The sequence below is a fragment of the Colossoma macropomum genome, unplaced genomic scaffold (genome assembly GCF_904425465.1).
Source record: "Colossoma macropomum unplaced genomic scaffold, Colossoma_macropomum, whole genome shotgun sequence".
Taxonomy (NCBI): Eukaryota; Metazoa; Chordata; class Actinopteri; order Characiformes; family Serrasalmidae; genus Colossoma; species Colossoma macropomum.
Window position 1 is genome coordinate 26,433,380 of NW_023494799.1, and position 25,764 is coordinate 26,459,143.

At 37.5% G+C, this 25,764-nt stretch overlaps 1 protein-coding gene across 3 annotated transcripts; it reads left to right on the plus strand.

The window, feature by feature from the left end:
- Positions 1-2,961: 2,961 nt before the first annotated feature.
- On the plus strand, positions 2,962-25,355 carry ero1b (endoplasmic reticulum oxidoreductase 1 beta). Of its 3 annotated transcripts, none has more exons than XM_036587338.1 (16): positions 2,962-3,400; positions 5,523-5,642; positions 7,307-7,390; positions 7,616-7,657; positions 12,263-12,345; positions 12,488-12,561; positions 14,858-15,014; positions 16,028-16,074; positions 17,040-17,051; positions 17,397-17,423; positions 18,782-18,874; positions 19,788-20,034; positions 21,282-21,351; positions 21,733-21,819; positions 22,455-22,588; positions 24,222-25,355. In XM_036587338.1, exons 1-16 carry the CDS (start codon positions 3,239-3,241, stop codon positions 24,280-24,282), a joined length of 1,500 nt encoding a protein of 499 aa, XP_036443231.1. In that variant the 5' UTR covers positions 2,962-3,238; the 3' UTR covers positions 24,283-25,355. The 3 variants fall into 3 exon arrangements, with proteins under 3 accessions (XP_036443231.1, XP_036443232.1, XP_036443233.1); XM_036587339.1 differs by having other exon boundaries at positions 3,239-3,400; positions 14,894-15,014; XM_036587340.1 differs by lacking the exon at positions 2,962-3,400 and adding an exon at positions 3,674-4,451.
- Positions 25,356-25,764: the final 409 nt, after the last annotated feature.

The following is a 25,764-nucleotide window of genomic DNA, read 5'->3' on the forward strand; positions in this document are numbered from 1 at the left end:
TACACCTTCCATCATACTGTTTTGGGACTTCAGGACATTTTAATTTTATGCTATATTGCTTAATTAAGCACATTGAAATACCAAACTCAACTTGATAAAGCGTTAAGATGATCTGTGTTTGTTATTACTATTATGACTTCAGAGGGAAACTGTAACAGACATGCATTTCATCTCAGCAAGCATTTAGGCCCAATCCCATTTCACCCCTTGCCCCTATCACTTACCCCTTAGCCCTCTGTTTTGATTCAGTCTAGGGGTAGGGTGTTCCATTTTTTGTTGAGATAGAGGGGTAGGGCAAAGTGTTAGGGCTACATGGCCCTCCAAACAGAGGTTTCTCAGAGGCACACTCCAAAAAAAGAAAAACCAGCAAGATGTCTGCGCGCACGAACAAGGAAACCCACAAACATGAGTATTTTCTCTGTTAAAAAATCACGTAAACCATTGTATTATCTTAGTTTAATGTCATTTCAATGTATTATAGTCGTTTTCTTCATAACAAGCATGAAAAATCGCTATGAGTATGCTAATGTCACGGTAGCTAGCTAGCTAACTTTCCTGTTCCACCTTAAATGGCCCAGCAGTACTGATGCCTGAAGCGCCAGAATGTAACTGCTGTACTATTTAAGGTGGAACTTGAAAATTTGAACAAGAAGCTGGCAAATAGCTGACTTCAGCTTTGTATCACCAAAGAATTAGAGGTGAGGGATAATAAATAATTGTTTTATACCCCCTCTTTGAAAGCATATGATGCCTTAAATGTAACTAAAGCCCAGCAGTGAGGTTGCTGAACTTTTCCCTTTCCTGAAGACGGGGCAGGTCGCCTACAGAGCACCACTAGTAGCCTGTTAATGAAGCAATGTTTTTTTTTTTTTTTTAATTTGAAGGTTGTCCCATTTCATAGGGCAAGATTTCAACCACTACCCCTTGTAACTCAGTAGGGTGACACTCGAAAACAAGGGGTAGAGGTAAAAAGAAGAAATGGGATTGGGCCCTAGTCTTCATTTCCCCACCACTACACAAGAAATAAAGAAGGAAAGAAAGAAAACGGGGCTCTTCCAGTGAACAATGATGTTGCTTGGCCTCTGTGGGCTGATTCGCAGTCCGATGTCGAGGCAAGCAAAGCAGCCCCAGGCTTTTCAAGGCAGCAACTCATGGCTTCTGTTAAATTGTTGCTCCTCAGGTGAAGTGGGCCTTTTGGAGAGGCATCAACAGATACCAGTGCACAGGGTCGCCTCACTCACCAAGTAGCACTCCACTGTAAACCCCTTCCTCGAGTCAACTTATTCCATCCACTCAATGTTGTCTAGTTTCATGTCAGCTAATAATTTAAAAATGCCATGGATACTTCTCTGAGTGAGTGAGTATGTTTTAAATTATGAGTAGCATAATGGAAATAAAAGAAATAGCACTGTACACAGTTAGGCCAGGTGACATACACAGACTCTGTGTAATTTACATTGCTGTGTTAGGTTAGGCCTGAAATAAATAGGCTGTGCATTTGAAAAGCTACGTAAACTTAAGCTTTTATACGGCAAAATATATTTTTGTTTTGCAGTGTTTTGTTTCAGTTGGGCTGATCATGACGTAAACTGATGTGGACTAAACTGTTTAAAGTGAGACTCATTATTAAAGTGAGACTTAACTGCTGCCTGGCTAATGACAGAGTAGTAGCCCCGTGATGTTCAATTAGCAATTCTTCATCTGGTTGAAGGCACAGATTCCAACAATAAGAACTGGGCTTTATCAAGCAGTGATTATGAAGCCATGTTCTTTGAAGCACTGCACTTCCTTAAATGGTTTATGCTCATAACATTGCTGTTCCTGCCATACTTTCAGTTTCACTCAGTTTTGCTGTAGCGACAGCCGCAAACTGCACCATCACCCAGTTAGGTAAAAATAAATGCTCAAATACAAATTCAGGGAAAGTTTTCTGTCAGTCAGCGCTGGAGTAGCCAGCCAACATGGGACCCCCATACAGGGGGGTATTTTGGACATGTGGTAACAGGATGCTGTCAACTAACTAGTATTAACAGGCCTATATTTGATATTTTCAAGGTCAGATCATTACTGAAAACTGCAAAATACAGAATTAAAAATGTAGTTCACTGAATGTCTGTTACAAACCTCAAATGTCTGTGGTTATTTAAAAGCTGCAATAAATGAATGCACAGCTCCGTTAGCTTAGCATGCTAGCGGTGGTAACTGGATAAACAAATGACACTTATGATAAAAAAGGTTTCTGCATTAAACGTTGCTATGTAATATTAACTGTATTGTAGCAAGTAGTTAGTGTGGGTTGGTGGTGATTCTGAGGGTGATGTGTATGGCTAGTGGTGATCTCTATATATGATATATATGTATATCTATGTTGGTGGGCTGGCATTGTGGAGAGAAGAAATGCCCCTTTTGTTGTGTTGCCCAGGACTGGGACAGTGTGCTCCCAGGGACTTGGCTTGAGCTGGTGGTTCAGTTGAGGAAGGCTATGTAAAATTAAAGTGTTCATGAAACTCACTTGTTTTACATTTGTACAGCTCGGCTATGCTCAGGTCAGTGTCTGTCGCAGTCTCTGTCTGGGAGCACCCTACAGGACTGGCATGCACACAGCACAAACACTTGACACTTAGAAAAAACTACAGAAAGAAAAAAGGCAACACAAGTCGTGTAAAAATTGTAGATTCTCTATTGCACGAGGCATAAGAAATGGAATTTGCACAGTTCTACTCTTATCTGATCATTAGTGAATCTAAGTATTTGTTTAACTGAATCGTTTTTGTCTTGTATAATAAACCACGTACCCAAATGCATGAAGTACCGTGTGAAACACGGAGAAACACACACTAGAAATTTCTGCGTTGGAACGTTCTAGAAAAGATTCAATTTCTAATAAGTGCACTACCTAGGAAACAAGCAGTCGATTTGAGACGCAACCCAGGATTTGGGTTTGGAACGCGGCCACAGCGCCTCCTCAGTTTCCGGAGTCAGGAAGGCGCAGCTCTGAGGAAACCGATGCTGACTTTCCTTACTTACTTACTGTTTCTCACAGAAACCATTTTCAGGTCAAATTTTTTGTAGGAATTCACAGAAACTGGCGCAATAGAAGAAGCAGAATTATCTCTTGTTTTTCCCTGTTTTTGCCATCTGCAGATGCTAACGCTAACTAACTAACGTTTGTTGCTTAACCTAGCTAACTTAGCAACCGAGCACTAAGTTCGCCTGTGTTGGGTCTATAGAAACAGCGATGGTAAAACACACCACACACCTTTGTGGAGTTTTATTCCTGCTGTGTTTACTGTTTGGAGATTTAGTCTTTGGATGGTTTCATTACGGCAGTCAGGGCAAAACCCAACAACAACAACAACAACACACCGCGGACAGCTTGGAGCAGAGCTGCCTGTGTCATGTGAGTACAATGCGGATGAATTACAACCTACAATAAAGCAAAAAAAAAAACTGACATTAGCATTTTATTATTAACTTTATTATAGTAATTTGTACCCAGACCGTGTTTGTCACGCGGTGCATCCTTCTCGCATTTTCTAATGTCACATTTGACGTCATCTTGTATCTTGTATGGCTCCACGAAGAAGTCAGCTTCTTGTTCGAATTTGCCCGTTCCACCTTAAATGGTGCTGCAGTAAATGCTGTACCATTTAAGGTGGAACGGGAAACTTCACAGAGCAAGATTGCTAGCAGGATGGATATAGATATAAACATAATCACATCATGGCATATTTGCCCAATAATCAGAGCTTAGTAAGTTATAACTGGGCACGTTTCTATAGTAGCTTTGATATATGTGAACATTAAGATGTAATTAAGTGTGCAGACCCAATTCAGTGATACCGAGAAACCTTTTCCACTGTTAAACCTACGAGGTGCTCGTTTAGATGCATTTCACAAGTAAAAATTACAAAATTTAATCGATCGTACACGCATGTTTAAAAAAAAGCTTCTGCATCTAAACCACACTGAGCCCCAGAAACCAAACTGACAATTTACTCAGCGTGTTGTTGTCTGATTGGCTCAGCGAAGTTTCGGGATAGACGGAGTTCTGGGATTTGTAGTTTTTACCGCGTTACGTCGCGGCCCATTTGAATAACGTAGCAGCGGTTGAAAAACTACAGCGCGGGAGGCGGGGCTTCGCGTGACGGGATCTTTGTTTTGGAGGCGTGTACGACTCTAAGACATGTGGCTGTAAGTGGCAGCTCATTAGGTGAACTCTCCCTCCCTTTCCAAAGTTGGGTTTATATACAGCAGGTCTAGAAGGTGACTTGCCTCGGATTCTGTCAGGAGATGACAGCCGTTAAGACCAGGGGAAGTGCAGAACTTCGCTGTTAAACGAGGCTGGCAAAAGTTTTAATATGCCTGGAGACAGATGGAGCCTGTGGAGGACAGCCTTTCTTGCCATCAGCCTTTTTGGACTTTTGCAGTCATGCCAGATCACACAGGGCGTAAGACCAATAATCTGATCTAGTGCTTTGAATGCATAGAATAGAACATTACTCTCTTTATGCTGTCCATTTTTAAAAAAAACCTTTTTCTTAACTCTTTTTTTTCTGTAGTTCAAATTATGTTTGTTGTCCTGAATTGTATTAACTGTTACAGGGGAATTCCACCAATGTTTCAAACATATGTTGAGATGGAAACATTCAGAGTGGTTTGATGTGAAATGGTACATTACAGTAGTGGTGATAGGAACCCGGGGTCATGATCACTACAGTGCAAGTATAGCCTCTTTCCCTACTCAGTATTGCCAGAGATTATATATGTGTCTTCTGAGTATTGTGTAATGTTAATAATGGTGAAATCGTAGTAAATCTAACACAGTATGCTTTCTTTGGGAACTATTTGCCCTAAGAATGCCCTCCGTGTACCTCTCCAACAATAATGTATTCAGAAAAATAAGTTTTAGTCCAAAACTTTATCTCAAAACTATTGTAAAACATTGTTTCAGGTATCTGTATTTGTAAGAGTTTTGTGTGATAACCTGCTGTGTGGGAGCTTTTAGAGGCGTTAAACTCTTCAGACAGCTGGTTCCTATCTCCACCACTGTGAGCACTTCTGACTCTGTAAGTTTCTCTAGAACTTTGAATGAATTTGTGTCTTAATGCAGATAATTGTAAAAATCATTGGAATTCCCCTTTTTATTGGTTATTATGTAATTGTATAGATATATATATAATGAATTCAGGAACCTGTTGCATTGATTGGACGGAGGTGTTAATTATTTACGTGATGTCCGTTTCAGATACCAATGCAAAGCCCGTTACACAAAGCAGCTGTCTATTTATAATGCATAAAGGTAGATAAAGAAATGTAGCTGGTATCGAATGAGAAACGAGAAAGGAGCTTTGAAAGTCTATTATTTTTAGTTGTTGAATAGAGTATAATTTGCGTACAGTCTGGCTTAATAGCACGTGCTTCAAAATACAGAATTCAGATTTATTTTGTTTATTGCAAATACACATCTGCTGTTTCTCTTACTTTCCTTTTTTAAAAATGTCTTTTCTCATTGTTGTCAGTTGACGGGCGTCTTGGACGACTGTTTCTGTGACATCGAGAGCATCGATGTCTTCAACAACTTCAAGATTTTTCCACTCATGCAGAAGCTCATTGAAAGAGATTTCTTTAGATATTACCGGGTAAGTTCATCACTTCCTAACGTTGCACTTTTGTGATTCCATTGTCACAAAAGACAATTTGCAATACATTTTGCTTATTGCAAATTATCGTTCCAAGTGACTACAGTGTCTCTCCTTGTCCAGGTGCTTCAGTCTAGTCGTTAACCTCCTGATTTGCATTTTTCCTCTGGCTTGCTCCTTGCTCCTCCTATAGCACTGTATTCCACAGTGTCCCTCTTATAATCAACAGGCTGGAATGAATTCCAAAAAAGGTTCTAATTTGCTTAAATGAATCCTATGTCAGTGTATGAGGTTCTTTAGAGCTAAAACCTGATTTTATATTTAGTAGTATCTAAATAAATCTTTTTCCACATTGCTTGCACCAGTTCACACAAGAAAGCACGTGCTGATTTCGATCGTGATATTACCCAGCACCTGCAAGTCTTAGAGCGTTAAATGATTCATCTAATTTACCCGAAGCTTAAAGGAAAAGATTTAAGAGATTCATATATATGCACTAGTTGTGGGCTGCTGTGGCAAAGTGGCGTGCTTTTAGGGGGCCTTTTACTGTAAAGGAAAAAAGTGCTGGTGATGCAAGCCACTGTGGAGGAAATGGCTCTGAGTGTGAAATCAATATACGAAAGAGAAATGGGGCTAATCCACGTCAACTGCCACAATTCTTTCACTAACAAAAAATTCTGTTGATGTGCTGCTCTAAGGCTTGATGGATATGGCAAGAGTATCATTTATACTCATTTTAAAGTTAATATAGTAAAAACCTACAGGCTCCAGTAGTTTTAGTTAACTACTATGATTGTCAGTTGTCCACTGTTAATTGTGAAATATTACTGTCACTTCTCAGTTGTCTAACTCTTGCACTCGAATAAACAGAAGAAACTCACAAGGTCTTAAACGGCCCATGTTCTGCATTTTTCTGCTTATGATGTTAGATGTGTGTATTTTTCCCCTCACCTCATTGTGGCTATTTTTGGTATGTAAACCACACAAAAAGACGTTTGCATGGTTAAATGTACCCAAAACAGCCATAATTATTTTTGAGCATTTTCCAACCTCCTTATCTTTGGAATAAAATGGGCTACATTCAGAAAGCAGTCTGGCCTGAAACACTCCTTAGAACTTCAGTATGAATGGGCAGGGCTTAACTGCTGCAGGCTAAATAGGTGGATATATATTAACTTTTTGTTTTTTTGGTAGCATTTCTGAAACAGTGAATTTCGAAACAGGACATTTTGCAGCTTAGTTTCCATATATGGACTGTGTGGACTGAGGGGTGAACAATATGGTTTTAATACTAGTACTTGTAAGTGTTTACATAAGTGTTTTAATACTTAGTAAGTGTTTACATACTGTGCAACTTTTATTACAATGAAAGCAAGGGAAATTTGGTTTTCAGTGAAATGTGTCCTTCAAAGAATGTAAATTTGGGAGCATGACATTCTGTCATCTATCTGTTGTTTTATCTATTTTTCTTTTTTTTCTATTTGTTCTCTTCACATAAAGTGTTTTTTGATGCAAATGTATCAGAGCAACCCCAAAGCATTTTTTGTTGATACCAATAAATCCACGCAATATCGGTCAACTGGTGTTTCGGTCGGACTCTAGCATGCGCTATGATTATTTGGACAAGGATGCGGTTATTCATTGTTCATGGCTTCTCTGCTTAGGTAAACCTCAAGCGGCCCTGTCCATTCTGGCCTGATGACAGCCACTGTGCCATTAAGGACTGCCAAGTGGAACCCTGCCCAGAGGTCAGAGTTCAACACCTATCCCAGAATTGGGCAGCAAATACATATTTTATAATATTTGTCAGATATCCTTAATTTTTCTCAGAAGTGAAATAATTGGAAACGGAGTCATGTTATTGCTATTACCAAGTTATTTTATTGTACTGTTATTGTAAAGACTTTTTTCCATGAGGCTGTTGTACTCTTTGCATGAAGTTTTGTTCATTTGCTGTGTTTTACATCATGCAGAGCAAGGTACCAGTGGGGATTAAATCAGGCAACTATAATAAGGTGAGAGAATCTCTGGAGAACATATTCCCTTTAGTAAACAAGGTTTACATGATAATAAATGCTCTAATCACTTGACATTTACAAACAGTGCAGCAGAATCCATATCGCACCACTTCCTTTAGTAAACGTCCCTGTGAAATTTGAAGTTGACTGTATAGATCCTTATATTTAAAGAGATCATTTATTTGATTTTCCCCATTGTAATGGAAGTTTATAGTCACCTGTTAGTGCTCTGCAAACTGAATGCTTAAATCATCACACACTTGCTTCAAACTGTGTCAGGTTGTGGAGCAGTTTCAAAGTAGAGTTTCGTGTATGAACAGACTTATGGCCAAAAAACACATAAGCAAGTCCATTAGAGGTCACTTAATGTGGTTTAAGGCAGAACTATGCTTCACTTTGCACAAGCCTGACAGGTGGCGAAGAGTTTCTGTTACCTCACAGCTCCAGTGCAAAATTAACGAAACAAACTTTGGTCACTATGTGTCTCGATTGCATTTGCGGTAAGGGGAATATTGTACACATTTAATTTTTTGGCCACTAAAATAAAAGTCATGATAACTTGCAGAAGATGGAAATGGGTGCACTTTTGATTCATATCCCAGGTGGTTAAATGGTTTACTTGAGATACAATATTGTGCAAAAGTTTTAGGCCCCTGAGAAAGTTGTATTTAATAGCTGAGCAGTAAGCGTTTTTTTTCTCAAAAAGAATACTATTAGATTTAATACAAAGAACATCAATACAATAATTATTCATTTTATGTATGTTAAAAAGTAATTGCACCAGTTTTTCAAAATGTCTATAATTCAATCATTGAGATGTAAACAGTCATTCAGAGTGGTTTGGTATGAAATGGTTCACTGTAGAGAAACTTACTGACTCTGATTTCTTTACAGGGGTGGTGATGACATGGTGATCACCATGACTACAACACAAATAGTCATTTTATTTTATCCAAAACCACCAGTGAACCTATATGTGCCTTCTGAGTTGTTATATATAATGTTGATGATGGTAAAATAGTGAAAAATATAAAAAAAAAATCAATTTTCTAGTCTATTTTGCCTCATAACCCTCTGCATGTACCTCTCTGCTGTGAATATATTGATAAAAAAATATGTTTTAGGCTATAATCTTTGTTCAACACTTTCAGAATTTAGGGCATCAGATATCAAATTTATAATTAGTTCATGTAATAACTTTCTGTGAAGGAGCTTTTACAAGCTTTATATATATCTGGTAAACATTGTTTACATCATAATGGTTTAATTATGCAGAAGTTTTGGAAAATCGGTGGAATTCCCCGTTAATGTTTTCAGGAAACAATTTCCGAGGCAGACTGATATTTGTAGTTATCATCCAGTACCTGGTTTGGCTAATCAGTGCTTCATTAAATTAAATCAGGACTAAATTAACTAATTATGTAATGGTTAAGGGCATCGAGGAGAAATCTGAACCTGAACATTGTTCTTTTAACTAGCTCACAAGAAATGAACTACTTTAAAAGTCTTTATTTTTATTAATTATTTCTTTATTAATGTTTGTTTGCATTTCTCATGCTATACAGTATTTTTACAAGCAAAACACACTTCTTGCCCATTTTTTAACAGTTTGCCTAGGGGGCTTAGACTTCTGCACAGTACTGTATATCAAAACCAGATATTTTTTATGCAAACAACAGCTAATGTGTTGGTGGCACATTTCTGTCCTGCGATCAGCCAGGATTTTAAGTGCATTTTGTTTGTTGTAAGCCTGCAGGTTTGTGTAATGAAGCAGAAGGCTAAGGATAGCCACACTTGTTCTAGCACTTAGTGTCGAGTCAGCGCACAGCACTCTTCTAGCACTCACTGTTTGCTCTGTAATGCGTGTACTCAGAGTGCTGTGACATCTGGCTGTGTGATAGCAGTCAAGGTTAGGCAGGCTGTGTTTCACTTGAGCTGATTTGCACATACGTTGTTTAACAAACAACAAGCAGGTCTCGATTAGAGATGACACGATGATACTTTTTTGATACTGATATTGAAACTTTGTGTGTCAGTTAATACTGATCTGACATTTTGGATGAGCGTCTAAAAGTGGGCTATCATGCTGAAACTACTCACATGCTATATTAACCCCACAGGAAGAACTACACAGCTAACAGCATCACATCACACAGTGAGCGATACTTCAGGTAGATTTGTTATGGAACTGGAACACATTCATTCTTTTTTCCCTCCAATATACAGTCAAGCATTTTCTGCTGGTATTGGTTTCATACAGATACCCTTTGATAAAAACATGCCATCTCCGGTCTTAAAATCTTCAAAAAACACTTGCTAAGACTGTGGCTGGCAAACGATTAAAATGTTTAATTGTGATTAATTACATTCTTTTGTGGGGTTAATTGTGAATAATTTGTCCTATGTGCTCAAATTTGACCCTAAAGGAAGATTTTATCCACTTAAAAAGCAGTGCATATGAATAAGCTTCAACAGAATGTATTTATTACTTTCAGTAATTCAGTAACATTATTTTCATAGAGGTCACATTAACCTGAACATAAGTGAACAGTTTCCAGTTTTCATCACTGACGTCCAGTGAGAGCAACAGTGACTTCATGTTCTAACCACTGAGTGTAGATATCATATATGTCATATATACAGTCATTGACTGTACATATCATTTATATCACATATGCAGTCAGTGGTTCAGCTCCTCTGTGATTGTAGCCTTTTGGTCTTGCTCTTATTCATACAGCTCATGGTTTCCTTTGCTATTGCTTTTATTGATTTGCTGCTCATTAGCCACGTTTACATGCAGCCTAATAATGCGTTAATAATCCAACTAATAGCTCAATCGGAATAGAATATGTCCATCAACACTCCTCAATTGGCATAGACTAGTCCGATTGAGGCCATTCGGAATACAATTTCTCTCCGATTGAACGAGGTGGGTAATCCTGTAAATAATCCGTTAAATAGAAGAATATTAACCGGGTAAATGCCTGTATCTGATGACATTCCCAATCAGAAAGTTTAAGTACATTCTGCATGTGCGTCACATCATAGTGAAGGTTTATAACATTCAACATGGTGGGAGCAGAAACTGGTCTGCAGAGCAGACAAAGTTTATGCTCTGATCTTTAAAAGACGGCGGTGGGACGGGCATCCACCTTATGTGTCTCAGAACATGACGTCTTCCTCTCGCCCTTCCTTAATGCCTGTGAAATACATTTCTAAAGCAATTAGAAACACAAACGCACCAGCTGAAAACTTGTCTCACTCTGACTGGACTCACGTGATGCTCGCTGTCATTGTAATGTCCACACTAAGTGGTTTTCTACGCATGCGCATCATTTTGGATCGGATTGCCTGTAGTGTTCATGTAAATGGATATTTTCCATCAGATTGTTGAGCATATAAACACCTCGGTCTAAATCTGTAATTAAAATATATTCAGTCGAATTGGCAAAAATCTTTGCATGTAAACACAGCCATTGATTTATTCACAGGTCAACAACAAACACTGTTCAGTGTAGTCTGACAAATTTCTGTTGTTGACCCATCAGGGCTTGTATTATGCTTGTCAATTATAGTTCAGTCTCGACATACGTCAGTGATAAACAAATTCACAGCTTTACAGTAGCTGGAAATAACTGGTTTTATCAAGAGAGTCATCAGTGGAACCTGTTATTTAAAGCTGTATTTGAACGAGAAGGATTCGGTCACAGAGTCAGTCATTAGAAAAGCACAGCTGGGCTTCAGAGTGGAACTACAGGTGGTTCAATGGGTCATATTAGATAAATGCATTAACAGTGTTAAAAAAAATAGTGTCGTTCATAATTTATCATTATGAACATGCTAATACTACTAGTTAAACCTGTCTTCTGTCATGATTGCTTAATAGTTATTTCACCACATCAATAATTGCCTTTTCTTTTTCCTTTTTTTTTTGTTTTTGTTTTAAGTTTGTACTTATTGTGTAGATGCTTCTCTTGATACATTTTATTCCTTGTACAGTTGTTAAATTACATATTGTGTTGATTTTCTAAGTGATAAGTTCTTTACAAGGAGTAGACTTAAGTTTTAGTTCACCATGTCTGTTTATTTGCTGAGTTTAAAGTATTGAAAAAATACAGTGCAAAATGTGGCATAACTTTGGTACAGGCCACATTTTGTTTTATTTTTGTCCTTAATATGTTGAATTCAGGAATTGAAAATTAAGAGGATGTGTACTTATTTTCACATAGAAAATCACCAGATGTGTTATTTGACTGAAGCACCCAAACTTTTGCATACAACTGCATGTTCAGTGCTTGGAACATTGTTCTTTGTACTTTTTTACTTTCTCTGTCACTTCATTTCCTGTTTGTTTGTTCATATTGTGCAAACAAATGAACCACAGTTCCACAGGCGTATACTCCATCTGACTCTACATAGTTACCAGTAGTTAAACAATTACGTTTTGTTGGCTTTAAAATGTTTCGCCTAGTATTTGCACTAAGGGTGCTGAACACTTGTGCTTTTTCTCTTTTGATGGTGGTTCTGTGTAACTTTTTATGTAAAGTGTCTCTGCACTGTATTCTCAGTGCCCGCTCTGACATTGATCTCTTCTCCTGGCAGTATTCCCAGGCTGCGAACACTATCAGAGACATTAAGGAGTGTGAGCAGGCTCATGAGCTGGGTGCCATTAACAGCACACTGAGGTATGTAGTTAACACAGGCACTTGACCATCCTATTCCTGTCCAACCATTAGCTGCAGTCATACACTTGTTCATAAGCATGCAGTAAATGTACAGTTTGTGTCAGCAGTCTTTCTGATACATTTTCCTCCGTGCTGTCTACAGTAATCAGAGTAAGGAGGCGTTTGAGGACTGGGCGCACCATGACGACGCCCAGGATCACTTCTGCGGGCTGGATGGTAAGACTGCACTAGACTTTATGCAGTCAGAAGTAGGGTGTGTGATATGATATGTTGTTATTATTATAAATTACATTACAGTGATTCACTGAAATGAAAATTCTTGGCCAAAACTAAACGCGTCACAATTATTAGATAATCAGCTGATCACTGTTATTTTATGCAATGCATAAATGCTATTGTTTAATCCGACTGCAATTATTTTCCACAGTTGTAATGTTAACATGTCAACACATAGAATGTGAATTGGGTGCATTTTTCTCAGTTGTGTTGATATACAAGCAAGAGAAATGAAAGAAAACTGAAAACACATTTAATGAGACTAAGTTCTAGCTTTCGATTGGTACTATAACACCTTTAGAGGGCAGCAGTGAGTAATGTTTGTTTATTTGAGTTTGAGTTTTATTTGAGTATAACAGCTTGGAAGCAAAACAGGTAATCAAGCAGTTGGACAGTTTAGGCTTTTCCTTTAATGGTTGCGTACACTACAAACAAATGCATACAATTAAATAATTGAACACAATTATTTGTATGGCAGTATTATTGTACTGAAAAAGCTGTCAATAAATAAATAAACCGAAAAAGCTGGCAATAGCTAAATACCAGTTTACACAAAATGAATTTACTAAAACAGTTACAATGCGTGACACAACAGAGAATCGTTGGTCAATCAAAGCAAAGATTTTTTTTATTTTATTTTATTTTATTTTTTATACTTTTTATGCTTTGGCACTGCTGCTTGTGATTTTTTTTTTCCATCATTTCAAACACTGTGGCTACAGGTGATGTCTTTGTGCTAGCCAGGACTTTCCTTGCTGCTTCTGCTGTTTTGTTGTATTCTGTATATCAAGCAGGATGTGTTCAAGTGGAATCAAACTTCTCTGTAGTAAAGAAGAGATTATGAAGCACTTGTCTAATTTTCCTCATAGAAACTGTGGAATATTTCAGCACAGCCAACATTTTCACTATTTATCATCTGCTGCGGAGACTGTTTAAATGAGAGCAAAGCATTTTGATCACTGTTTCTCATTTTTAGTACCATTAAAAGCAGCCTTAGATTTTGACACCTCATTATAAGCCTGTTTTATTTTTTGGGCAAAAAACACAACTATTGCAAGTATTTGACTATTTTTAGCTGCAGAATTTTCAGTAATACTGGCTAATTGCATGCTTCATAAAAAAATTGAGATTTAGACCATTTCTAGAGAGAGAGCAGCCTGTCGAGTCTCCATCACAGTAAAACTGTATAGTAATAAGGAGCTTTATGCCATTATAGTCTTGAGCCAACTGACGAGATCATTGAGTAATCATATTTTTCTTGTGGTCTTTTATTTTTTTTAATGTGCAGTTCATGTTCATATCAGTCTCAGTATGTTCTGTGATCATAGAACATTTCTGTTTTTATTTTCTTTTTTACCATGGTTGTGCTATTTAAACGCACAGATTTCCTCACATGTCATTAATGAGGTCTTAAACAATTTTGACATTGAGATTACATCAAAAACAAAAAAGACAAGGACTGTAATTTTTATTAATTGCCTAATAGTAATAATAATAGTGGGCTAAAATTACAGTTAAGAAAAGCTACAGTAACAGTAGCCTATAGGCTGACTTCACAGTAAGCTCAAGCCATTTTAGTTTAGTTTAGCCGTTCAGTTTAGCTAAGTTTAGTTCTTTATAAGCTGTAATTTATTAAACCTGTAACAAAAACTACAAAACCAACCTGAGAACTGCCAAATCAGAGCAGGAACAAAGTCGGCCCACAAGCTACAAGATTTTTTTTTTCTGACATGACCACGTAACCTGCCGTTCTGAAACTAAAGAGAGGAGCCGCTGAAGGAACAGCCTCTCTGTGTTTGTGGCTCTTGTTTCCGAAGTAACAGCACACAGTGTGTTGTTGGTGGCTCTCACCCTGTTCACTCCCTAAAACATCCTACTCGCAATACTATCATCAGCCAATGACTTTGGGCACGATTGGACGGTAGTGTATTGTGCATGATTTCACAAGCCTACATCGTCACATCCGGAAAAAATGATAATTCTTATGCTTACAATTAGCTGCTTCTGTTTTGCTGGTGCATCGTCTGTTTCAACTTCTTAGCAAACTAAGCTAAAAAGCTAAATACTGTGATGTTTTGTGTTTAAAGTATTTTGTTTAGAATGTTGCTATATTACTAACTCCTGCTCAGGAGACCTTCTTCTTTATTAGAGACTTTTGATACAGATGACAGGTCTTCTGGTTACATGGATCATTTCATGGGTGTGTTTTTAATCATGGCCATCTCCTTTGGTGTAGCGCAGCACACAAACTCAGTCTTGCGTTGTTCTGTAGACGAGACCTCTCCTGATGCTGAGTATGTGGATCTGCGGCTGAATCCTGAACGCTACACCGGATATAAAGGGCCCTCCGCATGGAGGGTGTGGAACAGCATCTATGAGGAGAACTGCTTCAAGTGAGTCATCTGCACTTATAGAATAGAAAAATCTAGTCTTGAATAACTTGAATAAAACTTGCCTTCCTCAGCACACATTTAAACCAACGGCACACTGCAGTAATTGGCATATTCTGATTTATATTAAAATAAAGTGTTTATTGTGCATTGAAGATGCCACTCATGACTGCAGTGACTGAGATGTAGTCACACTTTTATAAAACAACAAAAAGGAGAGTTTTAATAGTGTTTTCATTCCTTGCACCAGGCCCAGGACCTGAGGAATAGTGGTTCCAGTTTCAGTTTAAAGCAGAGATGGCACAATACCACTTTTTCTTTTTTGATATATATTGTGACCTTGAGAATCTCAATAATGATTGAATTGAAGCACTTTATTTAAAGGGGAATTCACCTTTTTTATTTTAGCATAATATAACCATTGAGATGTAAACAAAGTCTTTTATGGTGGTTTAATCTGAAATTATTTATTGTAGAAAAACCAACGCAGATTTCTTTATTGTGGTGGTGCTAGGAACAAGGGTCATAATGCTGCAACATAATTTTATTTACGATCCAAAATAACTAGTGAACCTACACATATCTTCTGGGTTTTTATATATAATGTTGTTGATGGCAAAATAGCAGTAAATGTGAAAAAAAAAGTTTTTGTTGGGGACTGTTTTGTCTTATGTCACCTTGCATGTACCTGTCTGCCATGAATGCATTTTTAAAAGTACATTTTACATCAAAACTTTATGTCAGAACTATTGTTTAACAGGGTCTCAGACATCAGGCAGTGTATTTATAACCATTTCATGTAATAAAGTTCTGTGCTCTGCTTTTAGAGGCATTAAGCTCTTCAAATATCTAGGTCCTGTCACCACCACTGTGAACACTTCTGACTTGGTGTATCTGTCAAATGGCACATCAGTGTAGTTAATGCTTTAGAATTTGAGAGCTTTAAGTTTTAGAAATTGAAAGGTGTGTACATTTCTTAACATCTCTAATTTATTGTAAATGTCATCCATTTTTAGGCCAAGATCAGTGTATCGGCCTCTTAACCCCCTGGCCCCAGGTCGTGGTGAGTTAGAGATCTTTGTTTCATTTGGAAAACTCTCTTCCTTAGACTTGTAGAAAATACTGCACCTTTCAGGGTACAAATGCTGTCATTGGAGTGGTACCCTAAAGGGATAAGTCTTCAGAACCTTTAGCTAGTGAACATACCTGTACCATAATCTATTGTAGTTATACTTTATAAAATTGGATTGGATCCATAATCTCTGTCTTGACTCCAGGCTTTTTAATGTATTTTTTCAATTTATCTGTTTATCTAAGTTAAAGTTAATATGTCCATATTTTATTTTTTAACGTTAGTTTGGTTTTATGAACCAAAATCAGACATCATTTCCTTTTTATCTAACTTCTCTTTATCGCTGTTTTGTTACTATGCCTTTAAGAATAATAATGCAAATGAGCTCTGTTCTGTTTAGCTATCCTGCACTGTGTCTCATTCAAAAAGTAGTCAGGGCTTAAATATCTCTTTTAACTTCTATGTGAATATGAAGGGCCAAACTGCTCTAGGCTGAAAAGGCTTTAATAGATATATGTAAATGCGTTGTTTTTTGTGACAAACAAAAAAAGAATTAATTCAAAACAAGCTGTTTTTTGCAGCTTAGTTTCCATGTATGGACTGAAAAGTGACTCATACATTTTGAAATTTTACATACTACATCACTTTAAATTTAAGCAGAAAGCAAAAACAAAACAAGAAAAAAACATTTTTTTATGATATGGGACCTTTAAGTTATGAAATGTGAGTAAAAATGTGCATCTTTTACCTGGGAAAGTGAATGCCATGCACCTTTAAAAGAACATATAAAGTACACAATTGGACCTTAAGGACACTTTTAAGTTAAGTGTGTACTTATAATTTTCCTGGACAGTACTCTGTTTGACAGTGTGTGCTTTGGTGTTTTCTTTACAATCATATCGTTGTTTATGAGTTTTGTCTTAACCACTCTTTTTATTTCTTCCTTTCTGTACTAGGTGATGATGATGGTGAGTTATTTTGCACATATTTATTTTGACAACATTGCTGTGGATATATTTATATTCAGTTTTTTTTATATTTCAGCTCATCACTCTGAACACTATAAATTATTTGGGACTAATATGTAAACAATGTACTTACACGAGTCATGAATTTAAATCTGAGTCTGCATAAACTCATCAGAGCAGAAGTTTAGATTTAGGATATATGATTATTTGATTACGTGGAGGTGAGAAACCTAGCCCTTCCTCAGCACGCTTTATTCTGAGCTGTTAAGTCCATATGGGTTGAGGTGAGATAGAGGCATTTGCTCCCATGCTGACATACTGTCTGTGTTGACTTTGTTCTCACAGGTGAAGGCTTTTACAAATGGCTGGAAGGTAATTGGATCTTTCTCGTCCTTATCACCACGTATGCACAGACTGACCTGAGACTGTCTGCAAACACAACACTGCTGAGCTCACTAACACACACAGATACTCACACTCAGGGATTAGACTGCAGAACAAGCCTCCCTTTGTAAACTGGTCAGTGTAATATTCTTTCAATTTTGTCAGCACCCCTCGAAATGGACCCCTCCATCTCTCAGTGATTCTTTTTCCCATTAGAAGAATCACTTCAGTCCTCTTTAACAAAGACCTTATATAGGTCTATCACAGAGGGGGCACTGGAGGGGGAGTTGTGCTGGCAGTACTCTGGTTGGGGGGGCTAGAGATGCCACGTTCACCAAAGATCTTCACAACTGCACTGTGCAGCTAATTATTTTATTTAATCTGCTAATTCAAACCATTTTGCCTTCTTGGATGGTGTCATGACATCACTCTGTCAAAGTTTGATCTGTGAAATAAGTGATTTTCTCCTTTGTGGTGCAGCAGAACAGTAGAAGCCATATCAGCCCTATGCTTTACCTTGTGTATTGCAATTTGTCAGAAAGGCATCATGTGTCATTAGAGAGTGCTTTCGTTTTTAAAGCTGCCCTCTGTCCAGAATAAAAAATGTATCTATTGCTACTTGTAAATATACTCACTTGTCTCCTGTGGCGGTGCCATGACAGTCCTATGAGTGAGATTTTCTGGCTTAAATGCTAGGAAAGCCCCCTTTTGATGTTGTGTCATGAAGGTGGGAGGGACTTTTGAAAAAAATACAAGTGCTTTAGGGCAGATATTTGAGGGGCAGCCTGCTTAAAATGTTTTTTTTTCCATGCTAACTGGCCAAAGCAAAAGGAAGCCAGATAACTCATGTTACAGCTAGGAAGCTAGTTATCAGATCTGAGTTTATTATGGAGATTCTAAACAGTCTCTCATAATGCATGCTGGGTGTTGTAGTGAGAGAACATTGATCAATGAAAGCTCAAAAAAGATACAAAATTGTGAATTCTTCTTTCAAGCTGATAGGGTTGAGGGATACAATGCTGCGCAACGTTATGCATGCACATAACATGACAAATAACATATTGAATGCTAATTTTCGGCCAGAATGACCCTTTAAGTTAAATGCTGCTCAGTCACTGATGACTGAATGACTATGTTGCAGCTTTAAAAGGCAGACATATGAATATGCAACATTTGAAGAGTGAAAATCACAAAAGGCTGGAAGTCTCAGCTCAAACCACCTAACAAACTTGTTTATTATTCTGATTTTGTCATCCAGGGTCAGTATTTCTCTGTATATGCTTTCTGTTTTAGTGATGTTGGCCATCGTAATGTTTGTAAATTGTGCATGTGTCTGTATGCTGCAGGGCTGTGTCTGGAGAAGAGAGTGTTTTACAAGCTCATCTCTGGCCTCCACAGCAGCATTAACATCCACCTGTGTGCTGAATACCTCCTGGATGGTAAGTGTCAAACGCTTACTCAGTGATGTCGTAGTTTAATTCCTAATGGTAACCCAATATTTGCTTTAGTGTCATACGATACGGTGCAAATGTCTTACATCAGCCAAGAAGATTGTTTAACTTTGTCTATGCAGTAAGTGTATTTTTGATTGTAAAACACTGCATTTGAATAAATTCAAATAGACATTAATGCAGTAAAAAGTTGGCTGATTGTCTTTGAATTGTACGTAGTTATTTCTAACACATATGTATGGGTTTGGTTTCTCTTTTCCTTAATGAACAAATCCATGCCATCAACGACTGTAGCTGCAGTTCCACCAGCAGCAAACCTGATTTAACTTAATAAAATGTTGATTTATCAAGGATTAATGAAATATTGATTAGATAAACTACATATTGCATGTAGAGGTAGGTGATATTTTAACATGATAAATGTAGTTGTTTATGCTTTTGTGAGCGTATTGTGGATATCATCTGTATTTAAAGAACATGTTTAATTAAAACAATAACTTAGTCATTTTTATTTGGGTTTAGTGCAGCACAATGTGGGAAATGTTGAATATAAACCATTATACTTGTGATGAGTTTTTGATGACAGTTTTTAAAAGTGAAATATTATGATGTATATTGTGATTAAGTATGGTGATATGTCATTTTTGCCAAATCACACACCTCTAATTGGATGGTAACTGAAAATACTGGCCTCTTGAGTGTCTGTTTTGTTACAAAAACAATAAAGAACTAGGTTATAGGTAAGTTAGTTGTGACATACATATAATTAGATGAAAACAATTTTTACTGATTTTACTGATTACGTCATCTTCATTTTAGTGCTGCAATTAGTGCAGAAAAACTATGGAAACAAAGCTACAGTCTGAAAATTCTTGTTTGTTGCTGTGTGTTTTCCATGAAGAAAGTTGGGGGAAGTCAATCTGGGGGCCGAACGTTCACGAGTTCCGCCGCCGCTTCAGTTCAGCTGAGACTAAAGGAGAAGGAACCCGCTGGTTAAAGAACCTCTACTTCCTGTACCTGATCGAGCTAAGAGCGCTGTCCAAGGTGGCTCCGTACTTCGAGCGTGCCTTCATTAACCTGTACACAGGAAATGCTCAGGAGGACTCGATTACCAAGGAACTGCTGCTGCAGATTTTTAATGAGACCAAGTGAGAGCCAGCAACTGATTCATCATACAGCACACTCATTAAGGGCAAAGGCATTGCAGACTGCAGAGTAATCATTGCAGACCTGGTAATTAGGGGTGTAAATCCCTGACCTCACAGTGATCCAAGTTGATTACGATTCTTTAGGAGTCATTTATTTTTATCTTTTTAAATTTATTTTTTTTAATTTAAAATAACAAAATATGTCTGTATACTTGGAGGGAATTTAGATAAAAATTATTATTTTTTAAAAACATTTAACATTTGAGTTTGAAATTTCATGGCTGACAATAGCCTGAGAATTTTATTATGGGCTAATAAAATTAGCACATATGTTACTGAATATTATTAAGTTGGCTTGAGAAAGCCAGCTTACTGGTGTTTTATTTATTATTGTATGCTTTTTTTGTACCGTTTTTACAGATCGCAGTTTTTGTTCAGCTAGAACTGCAATATTTTGCAGGATTGTAGAGCCTATACAGGAATAGTCCATGCATGCTTTTGGCTCCGGTTGCACATGCGGTTTTTGTATGGTGCTTGTTCAAACTCAGTTTTTTTCCCACGGGAAATGAACGGTTGAATGTTAAGAAAATTAAAATCTAACTCTTAAATGTTGTCACAAACAACATTTTTCAAACTGACCCCCACTGACATTACAGACTCTCATACACAGAGGCTACCTTGGATAACGTAGTAATGGCCAAGCAAAACCATAGCGATAGCCTAGAAAGACTGTAAAAACCAACTGACATTCCATAGCAATGGCTTAGCAAAACCTTAGCAACCAGAGGTAACACAGCAAAGGAACCACCTGGGATATCATATAAGCAGGTTAGCAACACCTTTGCAACCACCTGGGATTTCTCAGCAAAATGCTTTGTCAAGCCGACTTAAAGTTTGTTCATGAACTTTTCCCTTATAACTATGATCAATTCTGATATTTCAAACTTGATGCAGTTGAATTAACATCAGATTATTACAGCATGATTTTTTATTCAAATACTTTTAATAATTTGTTGTTGTTCAGCAAAAATTCAAATTTATATTTAATTTTTGCAACAACTCATATGTGGCAGATGCAAACTAAAAGGCACTGAGCCTTATCAGCCTGAGCTTTATCAGTATGCCATGTAGAACTAAAATGCAAATTCTCTCTCTCTCTCTCTCTCCCTCTCTCCGTCTCTCTCCCTCTTTCTCTCCTCCTCTCCCTCTCTCTCTCCCCCTCTCCCTCTCCCTCTCTCCCCCATCAGAGCTTTCCCCATGCACTTTGATGAGAGCTCCATGTTTGCAGGCCACAAAATGGAAGCCAGAAGACTGAAGGTGAACAAGCTCTTTTTGCAAATGCAAATTTACTTCACTTCACTTTCTATTGTTTCTCACTCACAGGGGCCACATTTTGCTGCTAGAAATGTAAACTAGGAAGCTTTTAGTGGCTTCCTCTCTTCATCACTGTACTGTGCTTCCACACACAGTACCTGATGCTTTGACAGGCACGTGAGAGTCACGTCTGTAAAAATACATTACTCTCAGCCCTGCAGTCTTAAAGTGGCCTTGTGGTCTGAATTTAATGGTGATTTTCATGAATTAAAATGCTCTTATTTGTTTAGTCAGAGCTAGTTAAGTCAAAGTATACAAACATGCAAATGTAAGAAATGAGAGTGTTGTGTAACAAGCGCCGTTTCCCTTGTCTCTCCATCACAGGAGGAGTTCAGGCTCCATTTTAAGAACATTTCCCGCATAATGGACTGTGTGGGCTGCAGTAAATGTCGACTGTGGGGAAAGTTACAGGTAGGTGAAAGTGTTTCTCTTATTCTGAGAAATCCCTCCAAATCAGCCGCACATGAGCCAAGGTCACCATGTCCCATGCCAAGTGTCAGCTAGAGGAGTATAAAGCCTCCAGCCCTCGGCTGTGGAGCAGTGGAACAACATTCTCTGGATTGTTAGAGCCCCATCCAATACATTTGGGATGAATTGGAATGTCCAGAACTGATCATCACTAATGCTCTCACTGCTGAATGCAATCAGATCCTCAAAGCAATGTTCCAACATCTAGTTTAAAGCCTTCCCTGAAGAGTAGAGACAGTTACTGCAGCAGAGCGGGATAAACTTTTCAGTATTCTTGATTTTGGAAGAAACGTTGGATGAGCAGGTGTCCACAAACTTTTGGCCACATAGTGTAGTTTCTATAGAACAAAACTGTGTAAAACAAGCATCAAAAATTCTTGGAACAAATAGAATAATCTTATATATTGTCATAATGAGAAACACTAGATATCTTGATTAGATTTTTTCACTTACCAAGACATAATTTTTTGCAGTGTCTGGGTTTGGAATTTTAACATGAACACACTAAACAGCACATTAGCTTTAGAATAGCTGTACAGCACGCCCTACAGCCTAAAGCTGCTGTTTCCCTCCATCAGACCCAGGGGCTGGGCACGGCCCTGAAGATCCTCTTCTCTGAGAAAGAAATCAAGAACCTTCCAGAAAACAGTCCCTCCAAGGGCTTCCAGCTCACACGCCAGGAGATTGTAGCTTTGCTCAATGCCTTTGGGAGGTGAGTTTTAAAGTTCTTTTAATTTATTTGTTCTTTTTTTCCCCATTCATTTTGAAAGGGTGGCACGCAGTCAGCTCTCTTTACCTCATGTATTGATTGCTTTAGAGGATTTGAGTAAACTGGCTTTACAAGATGTTCAGTGCATACATACATGTTTGAGAACAGACAAAAGATGAATGATAAAGGATTTTTAAAGGATACATTAATCATATCATCAGATGAACACTGGAGCTAGTCAGAGTTGAGGAGGATATCTTTTACTCGAAGTCTTTCAGTAATCTTTAATGAAACAGTACGAAGATTGGCATGATTTAATATTTATCTTTACACATAATAGTCAAATGTGAGTGCTGTAAAGTGCTGTTTAATCTGACTCATTTATCAAGTTAGCTGTCAGCAGCTAAGCTGACAAAAGCTAATTACATACCTAACCGATCTTAACACTTTTCTGTAATGTTGCTTATTGTTAGACATCACATTAAACTGATTTTTAGTAAATACGTTAACCCAGATAAAGTTTAGCTTACATGAGAACGAGTGTAATTCTGCCTCTTAATAGTTTTGTCATTGAGGTGTGAGTTTGGTGTTCCTTAAAGTTTAATCCAAAGCTATTTCAGCTCCAAGAATTAAATAAAAACAGTCCAGATGATTCAGACATTATACGTTTCTCTTAAACACCTTTCCACCATTTCTTACTCTTAATAAATCAGGCTAATGTCTTGCCGACACCATTCTCACTGCAGGTTTGTTTTTGAGTAGTTCTTCCTTTTCTTTGATGGAACAAGGCACATTTAGAGATGACTGGGATTGACTGAGAGGCATGTCAGTCATAATTTTGTAAACAGTCAGTAGATCTGCATTTGATTATAAGGCCTTGTAAAGAGAATGCCACAGGACATTATTTGCTTTCATCTGCAAACATCCAGAGGGGAGCGCTTGGTGGTAGAACAGGAAAGGCGAAACACTACATTTTAGTTTCACTTCTTTTACTATTCCCTTTTCAGGAGAACAGCAAAGATTTTAATAATTATAAAGTGCATCTATAAATGAAAAAATAGACTACCCCTACTACAACTTTTTTTTTCTTGCCTAAAATATGAATATGTAATGAGTGAATATATAAATAAAAAAATATGAATAAAAATATGAGTGAATATAACATAACAAACCGCTAGGAAGCAAACATTAACCCACCAGTTACATCCTATTGGCTGTTTGTCATCAAAGCCAGGCAGCATGCAAATTTGCCCACCCTGTCTGTGTTATTGCTGGGGACAATACATGCATGCATATATATAGTAATATCTTTTTTATTTTTAAATGCAGTTTGAAAATGTTAGCTGCTCTTACCTTGCGGTAAAATTTTAATGATGAATAGAACAATAGAAATGGTCCAAAATTACCTGGAAAAAAAGGTTCCATTAACTCCCATTCAAAGTTAAGACACTTCTTTCTTCTCCTGTTACCATTTTGAAGATATGAGCTTTTGTTGTGAAAGCAACTATATGTACATGTGTATACACACACACACACACACACACACACACACACACACACATTGCCCCTTAGAAGCAGGGTCTTAACAGGGTCTGGATTTGCTTTTTTTTATTTCTTTGTCTTTCTCTGTCTTTAGACTCTCCACCAGCATTAAAGAGCTCCATAACTTCAGGACCCTTTTGAAGGACCACAGGTAACACACATCCAGGCCACCAGGTGGCGCCAGCCCAGAGGACACTGCAATAGTCTTATCTTCCTCAGAGTAAGGCCTCTATCAGGGACTTCAGGATTGATATCTGGCCAACAGAACCCTCCCCCACTGCTCCGCTCTACTGTCCAACTGGCTGTAAACCACTGCAAACAAGACTCATGCTAGCTGTCAGCTTCTAACGTAGTAAGAATAACAGCCAGCACTCAGAGCATCCATGAGCACACAGATTTTTTCGGCTTTGTTTTTTACAGTGATTTATGGTTTTTAGCCCCTTTTCAACGCCCCCTCAAAAAAACACCTCTCAATGCCTATTTTTTTTAACATATATATATATATATATATATATGGTTATATTTTAAAACGTGTGCATTTGCTGTACGCGTGCAGTGTGAGAGTGAGGGTAGGACCATTACTCTTGCGTTTATAAATGTGGCAGTTTGTTATTTACGTACTGTCATGCTGAAGTATTTACCTCTTTAACACAGATACTTGGTAATGATACAGGATAAATTCTCAGTTCATTTTAAGCGTTATAAATGTCGCGAGTGAGTTTATGTTTTTGCATCTGAGCAGAAAGCCTGTGACAGTGTTATTCAGCAAAATAGCTCAGTTTCCCTTTGAGCCATTTGATTTGATTTGTGAATTTTGAATTTAACCTGTGATTGATGCATATTTCGCCAATAAGCAGCAGGTCTGAATCACAGATTTGCAGTCCTTCTCACAAACAATATCAGTCAGTAGTTTGGACACACTACTCTTAAATAGGTTGTGATCTACAGACTTATGCCTAATTTCTTGAAAAGCTGTTCCTTAAACAAATGTAAATGCAGGTCATGCCTGTCTATGAATTTATTTCCCAGCTGAACAGTTTAAATTATTATATGTTAGTGATATTGGAACTGTGAATCAGTGCAGATTTCCAAAATTCTTCATGTACATACCAGCCAGTGCTGATGCCAGTACATACAGTCATATGCAAAAGTTTGGGTACCCCTGGTCAAACGAAACCCATAAAATCTGGCCTATGCAAAAGTTATGGCACCTTTTAGATGTTTAGTTCAGTATGTAAAAATCAGCAAATAAATCGAAATTGTGCATGTTTGCACTAATATATAATAAGTGTGTTCCCTGTAGTGGATGTGTTATCTTATTTTTAACTTAGGAAATAAACAAAACATGTCATTTGACCAGGGGTGGTTTTTGCGTACAACTGTAAACATTTAAAGTGAAGACATTAGGGAGAAATATAGCGTTTATTTCTATGGGATTAGAAATGCGGTAAAGTGGAAAAAAAAACAGATATTTTAGCAAATGAGTACAATAAATATATTCTCAGATATCAGTTTGATATATTGAAATATTGCAGTGATGCTGCAATAATAACTTTTTTGAAAGCAGTTGTTTGCTGATACTGATATGATTCTGATGTAAACATGCATTCCTAATTATTTTCTTTTCTGGAATACTC

Coding starts and splice junctions, on each gene's coding strand:
- ero1b (XM_036587338.1), top strand. CDS start 3,239: ATGGTAAAACACACCACACACCTTTGTGGAGTTTTATTCCTGCTGTGT. Junction 21,352..21,732: donor TGGAAGCCAGAAGACTGAAG/GTGAACAAGCTC, acceptor TCTCCATCACAG/GAGGAGTTCAGGCTCCATTT. Junction 22,589..24,221: donor TTGCTCAATGCCTTTGGGAG/GTGAGTTTTAAA, acceptor CTCTGTCTTTAG/ACTCTCCACCAGCATTAAAG.